This window comes from Chaetodon auriga, chromosome 21 (genome assembly GCF_051107435.1).
Source record: "Chaetodon auriga isolate fChaAug3 chromosome 21, fChaAug3.hap1, whole genome shotgun sequence".
Taxonomy (NCBI): domain Eukaryota; kingdom Metazoa; phylum Chordata; class Actinopteri; order Chaetodontiformes; family Chaetodontidae; genus Chaetodon; species Chaetodon auriga.
This window is the reverse complement of record NC_135094.1, coordinates 8,511,558-8,529,281: the sequence shown is the minus strand read 5'-3', so window position 1 is coordinate 8,529,281 and position 17,724 is coordinate 8,511,558. Positions and strand designations below refer to the sequence as shown.

The 17,724-nt window shown below is 42.2% G+C and overlaps 1 protein-coding gene across 1 annotated transcript; it reads right to left on the bottom strand.

The window, feature by feature from the left end:
• Positions 1-12,373: 12,373 nt before the first annotated feature.
• Positions 12,374-16,028, bottom strand: zic1 (zic family member 1 (odd-paired homolog, Drosophila)). Its single transcript, XM_076761305.1, has 3 exons — positions 14,576-16,028; positions 13,939-14,102; positions 12,374-13,484 (listed from the first exon to the last, which is right to left on the bottom strand). Exons 1-3 carry the CDS (start codon positions 15,534-15,536, stop codon positions 13,287-13,289), a joined length of 1,323 nt encoding a protein of 440 aa, XP_076617420.1. The 5' UTR covers positions 15,537-16,028; the 3' UTR covers positions 12,374-13,286.
• Positions 16,029-17,724: the final 1,696 nt, after the last annotated feature.

Sequence of the window (17,724 nt, the reverse complement as noted above, 5' to 3'; positions counted from 1 at the left end):
TCTTCCATAAGATTCATCAACGTTAGTATTGTCCAGACCCCCCAGGGTTGTAATTCTTTATCCCTGCCATCTTGGTAAACTGCATTATTTAGTTAAGAAGATGTAATTCTTTTCCCTTCACACAATCAGCAGGCCAACGCAAAGCGGCTGCACATAAGTGAGTTTGCACATGTAATGTTTTTAGCTTATAGATTTAAAAAAAAAAAAAAAAAAAACAACTCCCCTGATCTTACACAAGTGATTAAAGTTTGGTTGCACCCTAGAGTCAGATAGACATTTCTGTTACTACTTATTAATTTCTTAGATGATTGGGTTAAATCCTGTGCTTTATCATGTATCCATATGCTGAACTACAGTGAGCGACTGTTTATCTTTAAAAAGCACAAAATCACAAGTCGACACAAAAGAAGTTTAAACACGACACAAAGCCATTTGATGAAGCTCACATGATTCATTTAGCAGTAGCTATTGCTGCTGCACTGGATTATTTGGTGTTGTTGCAGCTTGATTTCACGTTCATCAGCTCAGCAGCTCAGAGTGGCGTATTTATCCGAGCCCGTAAACAAAATAATCATTAGCCAGCAATGCAGGGAAAGCGTTTTGTCTTGGTAAAATATGATACCAGGTGAGGCTGTGTGTCTTGACAGGTCGCCATTTTTGAGCCACTAATTTGGTCTCTTCGTGGCAGTGGCAACTCCCAGCACAGCAGCAGGACAATTATATCCAGGTGCAAGGATTTGATTCAACAAATTCTAGGTGGATCTTTCCAGCTTGCTCCCCCACCCCCTCTTTGCCGCCTTGTCTCTCTTCTGGGCCAGCTTGGAACAGATGCCCTTGAAAAATCTACAGCCCTCACATGTGACTGAGGACCTTGACAAAAAAGCTGAAGCACTTCCAGAAACTTGAAAGTCATGAACTGCGTTGTGTATTATAATAATTGGAATGGCAGCAACTGGAAACATTCCCGTGAATATTCCAGAAGATAATGGTACATGCTAATGAGCGTGGAATTGAGCCAGTCAAAAAAACGAAAGAGAGAAGGGTGGAGATGGGATGGGGATGGGGATGGGAAGGCCCCCCCCAAGAAAAAAAAAAAAAAATCAAGTCATGCGGGGTGTGTGGGTTGCATGTGATGTATGTGCGCTCCGTCTTCTTGGAACAGCAGTGCTGTTGAGTGTAGAATAGCACTGTACGGGCCGCCTGTCAAAACTGTTGATGCACATTTGGGGGAAGTATGATTTGGGAACTCGCACCTGGCAGGCTGAGGGATTTCATGCTATGCTGCTATGCCAAAGCACTCAAGCAATGCCATGCTAAACTCAAAGCTTAATTCTCTGGTCGCCACACACAAAACATGACGGAGGGCCCATAAATATACACACTTTTCCGGCTGGTGTGATGGGCAAAAAAAGAAAAGGTCTCAGACAAATTTTTTTTGCTATCTAAATCAGAAAGTTTGGTCTAATTTTTTTGCTGTTTTATTTTGATTTATTTTAATGTACTGAAATGCTAATGGCCTTCAGAATGGGCATTTATAGCCAGTGAATGTGTGTCAGGTTTGTCCCAGGGGAGCAAATGATGTAAAATTAATGCTTAATAATTTATTGATGTACATTAAGTCTTAAAGCGTAATTCCCTTTAAATGATAATTAATGCTTTAGGAGGAGCTTATAGTGCGGTGTCTTATTAAAAATGCTGGACCGCATCCTCCCTGTTCAGCGAACTCTGTCATCACTGACACACTACATCTCAATCCTGTGGACAGCTGATTGGATTTACTCAAAACTTGGGCTGAAGAAAGTCTCACGCTGAGAGTAAAATTGACTTAGGCCTGTATTCAGAGGGAAAGATGAAGGGCATCCAGTCTTATCATTCTCCATCCCATGTCTCCCTGCAGCCCCAATACTTTCCATGTGTTATTCCAGTTTGTGCCTGAGAATTTTTCTGCATGTGATGTCAACATCAAGCCGGGACCCGAAGTCAAGGGAGGTACAAGGGGTTGAATCAGAAGTGCTGCCAGCATTTTATGGCTTTGGAATCCATGTTCAGATTGATCAGTGGATGAAAGATCACTAAGAGATGCCAGAAAGCCAGGAAAGTGGTGTAAAGAGAGATGTAGCTTAATGTTCGTGTGACAAAGTGGGGTAAGATTGGCAAGATCGGGGGAAACTCAAAACATCTTTTACTCATAATACCCACGAATTCTGACTGTAAAGTTGATATACATTAATTTGAAAAACCCTAAAAATCCTGCTATTATATAGCCTTGTTTTTACAATAAAACCACCCTGTTATTAAACTGCAGTGATTTTCTAAATGCATTATGACGGTTTAGATGTATACATCACAAAGATGGACATTTTATTGCATGTTACATTTGAATTTCATTTGCTAATGCTTAACAACGTTTCTGTAACTGTAATGTATAAAAATGCAGACAGTGTAACCGGGGGTCTGTGTATAATTTCATTCCCACTGCATCCTCACCGGGGTGCTGGTTCTCAGACTTCAGCCAGAACACAAGCCTTTATTTGATTTAGGGAACTCCCCCTCTCATGAGCCTCCTCTGCTCATGAAGTGTCCCAGTATGGAATGTCTGCATTATTGCGCTGCTGACAGAGATTGATGCTCCTCCAAACCATCTGCACATGCAACAATCCTCAACTTCAATGAACTTAATTGCAGAAGAAGGGGGAGGAAAAAAAAGACTTTTAAGGAGTTAGAAAACGCAAAGAATGAGAGTTTTGAATGTTTCTGTTTGAAACATATGTTGGGAAGGGAGGAGAAAAAAAAAAAGCTTTGTAATGGATGTTTGAGGTCTTAGTCAAACACCATCGGCAAACGTGTCAGGAATGAGTGATTTATTGAAACGCCGCACGTGGCCATGAAGTTGGGTTGTAGCAGAAGCAGCTCAAAGCCACGGAGTGATGTTGCTTTGAAATTATTTACGAGTTGACAACATATCATCCTTCAGATGCACAAATTTGGGCCTCCCAAAATAGACATGCAAATAACCCTCAATGATCCTAAATCATCTTCTACAGCTTGTGCGACCAAACAGTGGACTCGCTGTGTCCATTAGGTTTGAGCTGATTGCGAAGAAGTTGTGAATGCTGATTTGAAACCTTTTTTTTTTTTTTTTTTTTTTTTTAAACACACAACACTTCCAGCATCTTTATATATTAACCTGACACTTGTACTTCACTTAAGCAGGTGTATGATATGAGGCCTACGCTCTTAAAGGCTCAGAAAACAAAGGCTGCAGCTTAGTTGTACAAAGAATCGACCTGTAAACCAGTGGGATCAACTGTTCAAGCCCTACAGTACGTCACCATTCTGTTTAACAAGGCTGGGGATCAAAACACTAATCCCCCCCCCCCCCCCCCCCCCCCCCCCACACACACACACACACACACACACACACACACACACACACACACACACACACGCACACTCCCTTTGGTTATAATTAACTTGCAGTGCTTGATGGTAACACTATTTTAAAGATATGTTTCTATGGGCTCTAATCCTGAATCAGTCTCTCTTCCTGTGCAAAGCACCAAGAGGGGAAAAAAAGACGAGGATGGCTTTGTACTTTTTGTGTTCACTCTCTCTTTACTTCATCATGTATTATCAGTTCAATACCTAATATCACAGGGGGGTATGACTTGAATACATTAGTGAGAACAGAGAGAAAAGCTGTATGATTTTCAGTAGTTTGGGTTCAGCACATAAAGCAGATGAAATTTTTCATAAAGTGCGGTCCTGAGCACACTGTGTGACTGGAGGCAGCCAATGATTTGTTTATTTAACTTGGAACCCAAATTATTATTACACAATCTAAATGAAGAGCAACTTTAAAAAGGAGGAGAAAAGGAAGGAAAAACATTTAAATTTGATGTTTTTCTGTTTTGCATTAAAAAATCCTCAATCACATAAATCAAAACATAAACAAAGCCAGCGTTTCAGTGAGACTCAATTACAGATTGCAGTTTTTAAGCATAAACCAATTATTTTATAAAAAGAAAATATAAGCATCTGGTGGACAGATTAAAAGAAAAATGTAAACGCTTTGCAGAAATGGCCGCTTTCAAACAATCATTCCACTCGCCATTAGGTAGCAACATGCCGCCATTTATCTGTTTGATGACGGGGGCTGTGAAGCGATGACAGATGGATACTTACGTCGCACAAGTTTGGAAACAACCTTCAGCGAGAAGTTCAGCTGGATGCTCTTTTTTAAGGACTTATCAACACTTGTCCATTAGACACAAACCACTGCTGCGCGTGGCTTTGTACCAAATAGCTGAGTGTGGATGCAGTGCAGGGGGCTGTCATATGTTAAAGAAATAAAAATAAAAAACACAAGTGGTTGCAGACAAGTCACGTGACACTTAAACACCAGTCCTGCTATTTGCTTGGCTATGAGTAAACAGACACACAGAGGACTGAAGCCATAATTACTCATTCATGTATGATCGTTGGAATAATAGCATCGAGACGCTGTCTGTGTTCTAGTCTTCCTAGAGAGGAACCATCTTGCATGTTTGCAGCGCATGCACAGTTTCAACATTTATTTCTACGTTTCAAAAGCTGCTGACAAGTTCCCAGTAAGCCATAAACCACCAGTGCAACATTACTTGTGCAATGTGAGCATGGATGCTCTGATGTGGGTTTTTGTTCAGTTGTAATGCTGCTTTCCTCTGTGCTCCTAAAACACAAACTTTCATCTAGATTTCAGGCCTCATTCCTTTCGTTTTTTTTCATCAAGCGTAGATGCTATTCATTGGTTTAAGCCTCGCTGTTTTTCAGAGCTTGACCTTTTGTGAGTGCTATTTGCCTTTTCGCTGGAGTACAGTGTTTTTTCTTTTAACCAGACCTCAGTAAAGCAGAACTCGACATTGCATGTTTAAGTGCTACAAGTAGCCATGTCATTAGAAAAGAAGCATCTTATGCTGACTTTATGAAATTTGAGAGATAGTCTGACTCGCAGCGATGCAAAAAAAAAAAAAAAAAAAATATTAAGGCAACATCATAGTCAGAACATTGTAGTGTTTCCATATGTAGACATCAAACATGGTGTTGCATCCCACACAGTGACCTTCCAACCAAATCAGCTATTGTTGTCATTAATTCCAAAATCTCTGAACGCTGACTGTGCCAGGCCGTGCGAGCAGCAGCAACACAACAAATATGTGGTTTTAGTGTTGTATTTTGGGTTTGGGATATTTTCTTTTTGATCATGTAAACATTAAAACCCTGGCCGTTGAAGTCTTTCTGATGCATTTTCCACACAAAGAGTGGCAGTGTGAGGCTTTTGGCCACAGTTGTGGTATAATTTCCATTGCAGGTGGAAACACCAATTAGTGATTAATTGAAAGGGGTGGAAAAATAATAAATGGCAAACACCTGGAGCAAGCGAATTTGGGCCAATCATTATCAATCACACTGTGAGTGAGCATCGGGCAGTTGGAATTAATGGGATACACACACCTTATAATGTCGGACATGCGTGACATTTTATTTCTAAATTGTTATTAGCAAAGAAATTGAATGATCACAGTTAGCTCTGTCCTGCAGTTGGTCATTCACTTAGAATTGCTGGATTTCTTGTCTGCCAGCGTGTTAAAAGCGCTTCACTGTGCATGCTGGAAAATGAGAGAAATCTGTTAATGCTTTGTTTTTACATCAACATATAAGCAAACGTATCATCACGATGTTAAGAAAAATGACCTTTTAGCTTGGGGTGCGTGTTTGACATTTTACAGAATAGCCCTTTACTCAGCCTCCTTCTCACATATTAGCATGCTGGCTCACTGTGGATTGCTACCCTGCATGCTGATAAGAAACTGAGCAGTCACCTCCCGGCCGCTCACCGCTCTGCACTTTAAACTCAAGCCTGAAAATAATTTTAAAACCACTGGCATGTATTAAATATTGTTGGAGAGGCCTATTCACGCAGGAGCACAGAGGGCAGCACAGCCTCTGGAAGTGATGTGACCCTGTCATTTCATCTATTCTCACCTGAACCACATTGGACCAGCTGTGACATCCAGGAATATCAGAGTCAAAGACATAAAATCGAACTGTGAGATACTTACAGGAGCAGCTGCTGCACACAGGCCGGACTGTGAGTTGTGCATCAGGGAGCTGTTGAGTTGGATTTGGTACATCTCGCTTTACATTATTAAGCATCTTCTATTAAGTGACATTTAATTTCGACAGTCCTGTATTGCTGTTATATAGTTGAATGAAGTTTGTTTCAGGCAGGATTTAAGATTTCTTTATTTTTTCTGCGCTTTTCTCGTCGCACTTTTAAATAATGTGTTGCATGTCACCAGCTTTCCCCCTAATGACTCACAGTCCTTCACAGACTCCTTGAGCTTTCTTCTGGCAACATTAGGAAGCTGATATTCTGCTGGAGTTCAACACTTGCACAGTCATACAAACACACACAGACGGACGCACAGACACATTCAGCTTCCAGGCCTTTCTTGGCTGCCGTCACCAGTCGAGTTGCATTTCCACCTGTGTCCTGCTGATGCAGCTGCTGAAAAATATTCCATGCCAAGTGCACTGTTATGATGATACCTTACATACCGTGTTTTGTTTGCCAAAGTCTACTTTTAATCACTCTCTTTCTGTGATGCCAGTGTAATTATAAATGAATGCACTGCAGAGAGGTGAAACATATCAGGTGTGATTGAAGCATTGCATCAGTCGGTACCTCTCCGTCGCTGCTGATGCTTACTGTACGTGGCTACAGGGTGTCAGAATGGCTTGTGGACCTTTGCTAAGGTCAGTGAAAACGAGCGGTGAGATGATACGTTTCTATCTGTTGACATGCTTCCTTTGAGTTGTAACATTTTACTACAGGGTTTGGGCTTGATGACTCACAGCTTTATTCCATTCTGAATAGATTTGATGTCAGAAACGCTTCAGCAGTAAGGAATGGAAAATATCTACAGATGCACACACTGGCATGACAAACACATACACAGCCACAGTGCGTGCTGGACTCTAATGATGGATGGATGGACTAATGATGGATGTACTTCCATTATCAGAATCAAACTGAACAACAGTGAGCCAAAACAATTACAAAGCAGCAAATGTTTGTGGGGGAAAAAAAAAAAGCGTGGATATTAACATACTATTGAAAATAGCTGCAATTGTGCATGCACGAGCCAACTAACCAGGGGAATTATGATTCCAGTTTGTTTCATTGCACATGTGTTGTTTTTCCTCTGAAATGATTTACTCGTGAGGAAAAGAAAAAAAAAAAAAGATGAAATCCATTTCTAGTTAAAATATCTGCACTCAAAACAACAGGCAAGCGAAAGGAGCGATATTTATTGCCTCTTGTCTCTGCAAAATATTTGAAGGTTTTGGGCTGCAGCCCAGCAGGAAAACAATGACTTTCAGGCAATCCAAAGAAAGGCTGATGGTGTGCAGAGGCTAGTGAGTTTGTTAGTGTTACTGACATGGTGTTAATGTGTATAAATGCTGCTTGGTGTTAAAATACTCAACCACTAATCTGAGATTAAGAATTATATTTGGATGTTTTTGGCTATGGCCGCCATTAGTAACAGCAGTAGTTCTGATCGTTTGAAGTTTTTGAAGAGATGCAGTGTGAACTGTAAACTGACCAGAAACTTATTTGTGAAATTCCTGTTTTTGTAGAATTGGTGGTGACCAACGATGTAATCGTCTACTATAATGTCCAAATTTCAAGCAGTGACAAGTTATTTGGGTCTGCTATCAATTTCAAACACCATATGCCATCTTTACAGAACAATAGCAAATTGGTTAATTGGGACTCATTGTTAAATTTGAGGGAGTACAAAGCGACATCAGTTCGAATCAGGCTTCATGTCATTAGAAACCATTAAAACCTTGGAGTGCATATGGTTTCAGCCATGTTTTCCTCGGGGGCCACCTTATGATGCGCTGTGACAAAAACATTGCGATGTGGAATGGATCAGGAGAAATCTGCCAGTGATTATCTCTGGCTGGTCATCCCCCTTTGTAAAATAGCAAGTCATTATAAGACTCATCAGATAAGCAGATGTCGACAAGCTGCTCTGTAAGCGAGAAGACCTCTCCATTGAAGCAGCACATTAACACACTGAACGCATTGCTTTTTTAACACGGGAAATTAAAATGTGAGGATCAGTTTCATCCTGAGGAATTTATTAACAGTTGTTAATGTTTGCCTGCAAGAGTGTAAACAAAAGGCTGGAGCTCTTTTCCCAAAATTACAAACACGAGACACTGCCATCACTCTTCTTATAATAAACACTTATTAATGATTCCTAGTGTTTGTTCTCAAACTGAGAGAAAAGGTTAATATTTCATCAATAAGTCAGTTTGTGCTGTGTGTGAATAAACGTGTTATTTAAAATAAAAAGAAAAAAAAATACGGATTGGCCCTTTAACTGCTGCGCCGTGAAAGGGTTAAATATACGAGATTTTGGAACCGGAAGCTCGTCGGTGGCCGGTGCCATTTCCCGGATTTAAAGGCCACTCCGCCCTCCCTCAGAGCCACTACCGGCGAAGTGCCCCCGAGCAAGACATCCTGCCCCAAAACTGCACAATAAGTAAGCAAACCCTGCTCTGGAGCAGCTCAGATGTGCGTCACGACGCGGCATAGGCAGGGACTATTTCCCTCTGCGCGGAGGTGTGCGCCAGTCTCACCCTGTCGCAAGGAGCTAATTGGAGTGGCCTCATTTAGCAACACGTCAAAGGGGACGCGACGACACCGTGTCAGCGCCTCCACAAATCTCCTGCACCGTCTAAACTTAATAGCATGTCAGAGACCACAACTGATGCAACGGGGGTCACCGTGAGCCTAATGTTTCACGATAACGAACCCTCTCCAAAGCCGCGGCTCTGGGACCGCGCTGGCAAAGCGGAGATTAATGTCCCAATCAGTGATGTGGTTAAGTAAAAAGAGCTGCGAACTATATGAGCTCCAGTCAGGATTATCGCGAGGCAGCCCAGCGCCATTCAGACGAAAGAAGAAATGTGGGGGGAATTATTTGTGTTGTCTTTTCACGCATTTTCCCAGTAGTTTGTTTTATTTGTGACGATGGATGAATTATTCAGCGGGTTAAACGGAAAGTTGCTCCAGGTGTGAGCAGCTCAAACGACAGGCACGAGCTGCTGTTTGCAATTTATAAAGATTAAAAGACAGAGTTTAAATAGTGGATCATAATTCAGTCAGAAATTTTGTCAATCAAATGTAAAGGTTTTTTTTTTTTTTTTTTTTTTTTTTTAATTAAGATTTGACGTTGGAGTTGGGGCTAATTTTAACGCCTCAAAGATGTGCTAACATATTTACACATTTAAGTTAATTAATTGAATTAATATATTTTTCCTTTTTGCTTTGCTGTTGGGACACAGGCTTCTCCCCCTTCCCAAAAAAAATAAATAAACAGCCACGTTTCTAAACTTGCAAACAACAAAACAAGCAGCTGGCGCTCCTCACATCGTCCAGTCACTTTCTATGCATGAAGATTATAAATCACTTTCTGCAAAAATCAATGTCTGGATTATCGTTGTATGCAAACTTAGACGTTCAGTGTGGGATGGATTGCTCCATTACCCAGAGTCTGGCAATGAAATCGTTTTATGGCTGCACATACGACAGGGTTTCTTGGAGGCGTTTTGAAATGTCTGCATGCCAATAAACGAAAGTGGCCTTGACTTGAATTTGACCTTTTTGTATTAGGACTCTTAAGCTCAGCAGATGGAGACTGTAGGAGACCTTTTTTTTCCCCCCAAGATATTTCATGACTTGCAACTTGGGGGCGTATATAGCCTCATAAGATTTTAAACTTCGGAGCTGTTAAAAATAGATATCACATGTCCCCCCTCTCCCTCTCTCTTGCATACAGGATCATTTAACCGGAAACCTGATAGTTAAACCCAACTGCAAATGTTTAACTTATCGATTTAGTTCTCATTGGCGGCAGCTGGGCATGCAGATCAGAGTGTTGGCACATGGCATGGCCACCTCCACCATCAAGGGGCACGGATTATAGCTTTCCTCTAATCTTGGACTATACTCCGCGTGTCAGTGGCTGCAAAAAAAAAAAAAAAAGTCCAACCGAAAGTTGCATTTATCTGCACGTATAATGTTTGGAACCAGAGCAGCCTAATTAACTGTGTGTCTGGAGACGAAGCTCACCAGAAAAATGCCAAGAAGGTCCAAAATGTCATGACATGAGGAGGAACCAGAATTTAGAAAATGCAGCCTTTATTGCATTAAAAAACAAGCCTATTGTGTATTAATTGTAAACTTTTTTTCCATTCTGCATCGATTTACTGAACGTGTGAGTTCTTTGCAGAAAACAAGAGATAAATCTGACTGTAAAATGTGTAAGAAACAACATGAAGTGAAAGGCTGAACACCATTCTGTGTGATATTTGATGCGCAGCTGAACTGCAGAGTGTCTACCTTGGTAACACAAACGTCAGGCTCGGTTTACTGGCCACAAGTGCTGGTAATAAATATTCATGATGCTGGCGCCTGCGCTTTCCCGATATCTGAGTGTTTGTCATTTCTTGAGCGTAAATACATTTAAAGTGGATGTTTTTCCTGCGCTCCTATTTGATCTGGAGTCACCATCAGCTCTATAGAGACGCGCTGCAGCCTGTCGTCGACTCCTTTTTTTTTATGAGCATTTTATTTTAGACAGCAGCAGTGTGTAGCTTCAGTGGAAAGTAATACGGCAGAAGCATGAGGTGGAAATTAAACAGCATAGTCAGGGTTCATGCTTCGCATTGGCGCGTTAAGGAGCAGCGTCTGGCTGGTTTGGGGGGCTAAAACGTCGCAGTTTCTCCCCTCAGTAAAAACATGTGCAGGCAAATAAAAAGGAGAATAAACTCAAGCCTGTGGCCACAAAGAGGCAGATAACCACCAATCTAAACAAAACTCAAAATGTATTCCAGGGAACTATTTTTCCATCATTATTAGACTCTAAAACTGAATTGTACATTTTCAGGCGTTTTTCAAGTTCACATGATGGATAAGCTGTTTTTTTTAAAGGTGGATTTAGCTTCTATCACTACATTTGTCAAACTGGCATCAGCTTTGGATTTAAATATGGCGCATGTGTGGAACATCCCGCCAGGCCAGAATCCACGAGCTAGTTTTTAACACACCCACTTTAATATTTCCAGTTACATGTGAACATTTTTCTATAAAAGCTGCAAAGTGACTTTTCTCAAACGAATACACACGGCGTGGAGTGCGTCTTGTCTATAGCAGCGAAGCATCAGCACTGGAACCTAGATAGATAGTGTTAAATAGAGTCGAAAAAGTCATTTTATTACCTACCATCCTTCATTTATCTCCAAATTTAATAGTCCGTGAAAAGAAAATATGAATACATTTCAATACATTTCGACAAATCATCTAAAGATGGTGGGAGTGCGTCGATGTTTTTTTTTTTTTTTTTTTTTGGCTGATATAAACGAGAGGCATGCGCGCGCACACACACACACACATGCGTACACACATGCATACACACACCTCCTGTGCCGCTGTGTAGATTCTTTTTAAGATTAAAATTGCTATTTGGCTCTTTTCGGTGTGTGCAGCAGTTTTGACAAAGCTGCAGACTGACAGATCGTGGCTCCGTGCACACTGGCAGTGTTAACCGTGATCACTGGCGGCTGCTGATGTGATCTCTGCCTAATGGGGCGGTCAAGCAAGCTGCAGCCAGGAACAATGAGGGGCCACACTGACTCCTCGGCTCTCCCTAAAATCTATGAAATCCGACAAACGCGGGAAAGAAAATAAATTAGATTTGAAAATTAGATTCCCGAACAATTAAGTAACGCAAACTACTCCGGTTTACACTGAGGAACAACCGCCGTGATTAATCGATTTAATTTGCACATTACTGCAGGGCAAAGTGTTGGATGTTAATTTTGGATAAACAGAAGATGCAGCAGGGGGAGTGAATTTCCTCATTGTTGACTGTCAGGGAAGTTGTGACGGTGCGTTTAAAACATAACCTTTAGCTTTGAATGAGCCTCTCTCTCTCTCTCTCCCTCTCCCTCTCTCTCTCTCTCTCTCTCTCTCTCTCTCACACACACACACACACACACACACACACACACACACACACACACACACTTGCAGAAGCATGCACACGCACACAGTAATGAGTTCGAATTATTTGTGCACCTAAACACGCGTGCATGCTTTCGTCGAGCTCGCACTAAAATGCATTATTATGCTGAAAAGGGCGAATCATGTGCAGCACATTGTTCTGTTGATGCTCTCCACTAGTTTCACACAGCACCCATGTTGAGATCAGCCTCAAACACCAATGAAGCCAATAACCCCCAACGCATTGCATTATATTTTTTAATCCTTTAATATAGTACGAAATGTATCCAAACATTTTTTTTGTAAACTAAATTTTACATACGAGCGCATTTCTCCATAAATACCGATCATTTCTAACATGGTACCGGTCCTTTACATGCGGATAAATATGGAAAATTGAGCTACTTACATGTAATAATACTTCCTTTCAGACAAAGCAATTGACAGAGATTTTATATTTATCACGTACATAAACAGATTGACACGGAATTTCAGGCTTCCACTACACGATTTATCGACATGACATTAAATAACAACAATGATACTGTGCTACTCAAACTGGACCTTGGACGAAAATGTTGCACTGAATAGGCTACAAAAGCACATTAATACTAAGAGTCGGTTAGGTCGACGTGTAGACTGTAGTAATACTGAATAATTCACATTTGGTTCACAACTATAACATTCTGTTCAATGAAGTCTATTCATCGCAATATTCTTAAAACCATCTCATTTTTCCATATATGTAGGGACCACATTTTCACAAATTCCCTTAAACTGTGATAGAACTATTTACAAAATAAAATATTACATTTTTTCCCCAGCTTGGTGAAATCCTTGTATGTACAAAAATTCAGGCCCGCAGATAAGCATGCTTTTGGAGATCTCTTTTGAGAAAGTCTCTCAGTAAAAATAAAGAAATATTGAGGGGGGGTGGGTGGGGGGGTGAACTCGGTGGCTGTCCTCGCCTCCTTTTTGTCCATGCATTCTCTCTCACTGACATTAAGACAGCCTTTAATTGATCGCTCGGGCCTCCCGTGATTCTCTCAGTCCACGTTTCGCTGGCTGACTTTATAAAGTCTTTGCTTCCAAGCAGTTTATTTTTTTTTTTAATTCTGCAGTCTTTTTTTTTTTTCCTCTTTCTTTTTTTTTCCAAAAATATTTACACGTACCATTCATTGAAATTTGACGACAGCGTGCTGTGGCTGGCTGTGTGGTGTACTGCTGAGGCTGCTGGTGATATGGAGCTGCTGCTCTGGTTCTCTGTGGACGGGGATACTATGGTGGGAGGTGTGGAGGACTCGTACCCTGAACTGGCCGCTGGAGATGGCTGCGGTCCCGGATTGGTGGATTCGTGGACCTTCAACAAGAGTAACGAGAAGACAAAAACGTTTATAAAAACCATTTTTTTTCCCTCCGCACATGCTGCTTGTTCCTGGGCTTGTTTTGGTGCGGATGCATGACAGGAGAAATTCAGCCAAAACAAATCGAAAGTCCTGATTTGACTGTTACGAACGTCTGCAGAAAAATCTTAAACAAAGCAGACCCAAAACATGATTATTCTCGTTAAGATCTTAATCTGATTTGCCGGTTGAAAGAAACGAAAGAAAGAAAGTGTCAAAGCAAATTAACTCATGTTTCTATATTTCTGGAATAAATCCGCAACCTTTCCTCGTAATAATATTACACAATATAAATATTCTTATTCTCGTTTCCAGTCAAAAACCAGCTTCAAGCAAATAGCAGTTATAACATTTGAGGATTCCGCTGAAGACAAGAGAAGAGTGAGAGAAAGAAAAGCCATCGGGTTTTACCTTCATGTGTTTTCGGAGGGAGCTGGGATGTGTGTATGACTTGTCGCACATTTTGCAGAGATAGGGCTTGTCCGACGTGTGGACGTGCATGTGTTTCTTGCGGTCACTGCTGTTTGCAAACCGCCTGTCGCAGCCATCAAACTCACACTTAAAAGGCTTCTCACCTAAACGAAGGAAAAAAAAAAAAAAAAAAAGGAAGCACAATATTTAACACTGGATTTGAAAACCCCACATCGTCACATGATTTGTTTATCTCAAACTTAATCCTGGCTGAGAATAAAAAGACATCCTTTTTTTTCCCCACTTTAAAATCTGACACAGACAACCATAATCTACTTATAGACATAATTAATTGGATTTAACCCATTTAGGCTCGTGGATTAATTCGCTTAATTACGTTTAAATATGTATCACAGATCTAACTTTTAATATAAAATAACAAGACTTTTTTTGTTGTTTTTGTTGTTTTTGTTTTAAAAATAAAAGCATGTGAAATATTTTGTGTTGACATGAATCACATGCCAGTGAAGAGACCCCAGCTGCCTAATGAATAATAAGCCGGATCGCATGCATGTTTTGGATGGGATATTGTCAGCGTGGATTTGGCAGTAAAAAGCGCTCTCTGTGCGGATCTTACCCGTGTGAGTCCTTTTGTGAATTTTTAGATTTTCCGATCGAGCAAATACTTTGCCACAGCCGGGGAACGGACACGGAAAGGGCTTTTCTCCGGTGTGTACTCTGATATGATTTACAAGTTTGTATTTGGCTTTGAATGGCTTTCCTTCTCGGGAGCACTCCTCCCAGAAGCAGATGTGGTTGGTCTGCTCCGGTCCCCCCACATGCTCCACCGTCAGATGGGTCACCAGCTCGTGCATCGTGCTAAAAGTTTTGTTGCACGACTTTTTGGGATTTGTCAGCTGCTCCGGCTCGATCCACTTGCAGATGAGCTCTTGCTTGATCGGTTGCCTCATGTATCGAAAGAAGGCCCCTGCTCCGTGGTGCGCGGCCATATTCATGTTCATGGGGCCGTAGCCGTGCAGCTGGGTCGAAGCATAGTGGTCGGACCGCGGGCTTGTAACGTGGCCGTACTGGTCGGCCCGTCCGTACATGTCCCCCGAGAAGCCCAGCCGCATCTGGCTGTTGACCACGTTGGAAGACGCATGGCTCGCCGCTTGCTCGTGGAGCCCCGGGAAGAGCAGGTGCCCCGCTGCATCTGAGTGTCCATGTGGGCCTGCGAAACTTCCGGAGGCGAACAAACTGTGTTGCGCGCCGGTGGCGTCCCCGAATCCCCGATTTCTGAAGAGAAAGTCCCTGGTGGAGTTGAAAGCCGCCGTGGAGTAAGAGCCAACGTGGGTCGGGTGGTGGTGGTGTCCCAGGGCGGCTGCTGCGTAGCCGGGCGCCTGGGAGGAAAACGCCGTCTGTCCGGAGCCAATATCGTGGGAGCTGTGGTTTATTTTGAAGGCGCCCATCCCATCCGCGAACGGATTTATCCCCAACGCCACTTCTCTCTCTGTGACTTCGCCTGTTGAGTGATGCCGCGAGGAGCCGAAAGTAGTGACTCCTATGGTGGGATACTGCGGTCCTGCGTCCAAGAGCATCTTCAGTCTAGACTCGCCGAGACGACTGAGAGCAGAAATCACAAAATCACGCACAGATATTCTTCCTCCCCCTCTCTCTATCTCTTGGACCTCACTCGACTGAGCAAACTCTCAAATCCACCGATTTTCTGTTTACTTTTTACGACGCGAGGAATTCCCCTATACCGCTCATCCGATGCACACGCAAAATCATGTATACATGCAATATTGTCTTTTGCGGTTTATCTTCCTGTGGCGCAACTTTCACCTCCTCAGTCAGGCGGTGAGCTCTAGACTGATAGTCGCAATCATTCCTGCAGATAAATGAATTGAAAAGACAACACAGTCCAGCCCTGATGAATGGAAGAGGAGGGGGGTAGTCATGTGGCCGCGGAGCCGCACGCTCATTGGCGGAGCCCCTTTCCCCCCAATAACATCCACTCACCAAATAACAATCCACGGTGCAGGGCCCACACTTCTATTGGCCTCTTTGCATCATCAATCCCAGATATTGTGAGATTGCTGACTGTGAATTTGGTTAAAAGGCTGAATAACAGCAAAACAAAAGTTGAGAGGCACCAAGACAACAACTGGCCTTGTAGGCAGTCGAAGCACGTTCTGCAGCCACATACTGAATGAAGAGTTTGTAAAGCAAACGTGTCAGATTGTCTTTGTTAACAAGGGGGCATTAGATTACCAAGCACACCATTTGGTGGTGTAATTGGTGACGTTTTTGTGCAATTAAGCACTCAGACATTATCTATCTATCTATCTATCTATCTATCTATCTATCTATCTATCTACCTCTGTCTGTCTGTCTGTCTGTCTGTCTGTCTGTCTGTCTGGAGCTGACCCGAGCTTGATAGATGAACAGTGCCAGAAGAATAAATTATGAGACTGATTTAATTTATTACAGCTAGACTGGCAGGATGGTAAACAAGCCTCGTGGCATTCGAAGGTGGACCCTCATGACGCGTGTCAGGTCCAGATATGCAAGAGACGAGTTTCACGTGTTTCCTCAGGGAAGCCCATGGGAAGCCCTGAGGTTTGATATGAAGTCTGCCCACTGTCATCGCTGTCTTTAAAGGCCTGTTATTATCAACTTATCCCTTCCACGTTTCGGAGGAAGTCCACGCAACGTTTTGTTGTACCGACTCTTGTGCGCGCGCCTTGCGTGTTTTCTGCCTCCTTTGAAAACAATGTTCCTGCGTCCACTGGAGCTCACACCAGTGCAACATCTGTGCTTTAGATTTCCACATCATCATGCTTACCAGCATCACCCCTCGTTCACAAAGGTTACTTTGAATATGTAGGCCGGTATTTAACTTGGATTCACTAGTATGCTTAATGTATCCATCACAGTTTGTCTGTGCTTGTGCAACCTACTCTCTCTTTTTTTTTTTTTTTTACTTTTCTTTTTTTCTCTTTTTTTTTGCAGGCCAGTGATGCATAGCCTGTGTGCAAAACGTTGTGGGTTGTCGAAGTTATCAAGTGGGATTTGCGGCGCTCTCTGCAGGAACCTCCGGCTGCTAGAGTTCAAAGCCACATGCACAGACGTGCCATGCGAACCATTAAAATATCTTCTTGGCTACTATGCTAGTTTCTACAAGGCATTCTCCAAGTCAGTCTTGAGAGACCAGGCAAAGAGGGGAACTTTTTGTTGTTCTCAACTTAACAAGTAAGACCTACAACTTGAACCGGCGCTTTAGGTAGCCCGCTACTCTGCTATGCAAAATGTGGAGGGATCTTTCAACAGGTGGAAAACGGTAAGAATGGCGTATCAATGAACAAGACCGGAGGTCGTGTGCTGAGACGTGCAACAAGTGAGGCTAAATTGGAAGTTGTGTGCCAAGAAGAGAGTCGTCGGAATTATGCGTTGCTTTGCAAGTGTATTTAAAGTTTCTGTGCCACCCATGTGCCTCAAAATGAATCTAACATATTTAACTTTTATGCGTAATAAAAGATGCGTCTTAATTGAAAGGCCAATAATCGTTTACTACCATGATCCTGGAGTCATACTCCAGGATGTAAAATGGCTACCAGGAGCTTTTTTGGATTTACATTGAAAGCCAATAAGCCAAAGCAACGTTTTATGAGACCTCTCTGCAATACTTAGCTTTATTTTTATTTTATTTTATTATTTTTTAGTTCTTTGGGATCTTATACAACTCCCCTGCTTACTTGTCTCCAAGAGTGACTGCATGCACAA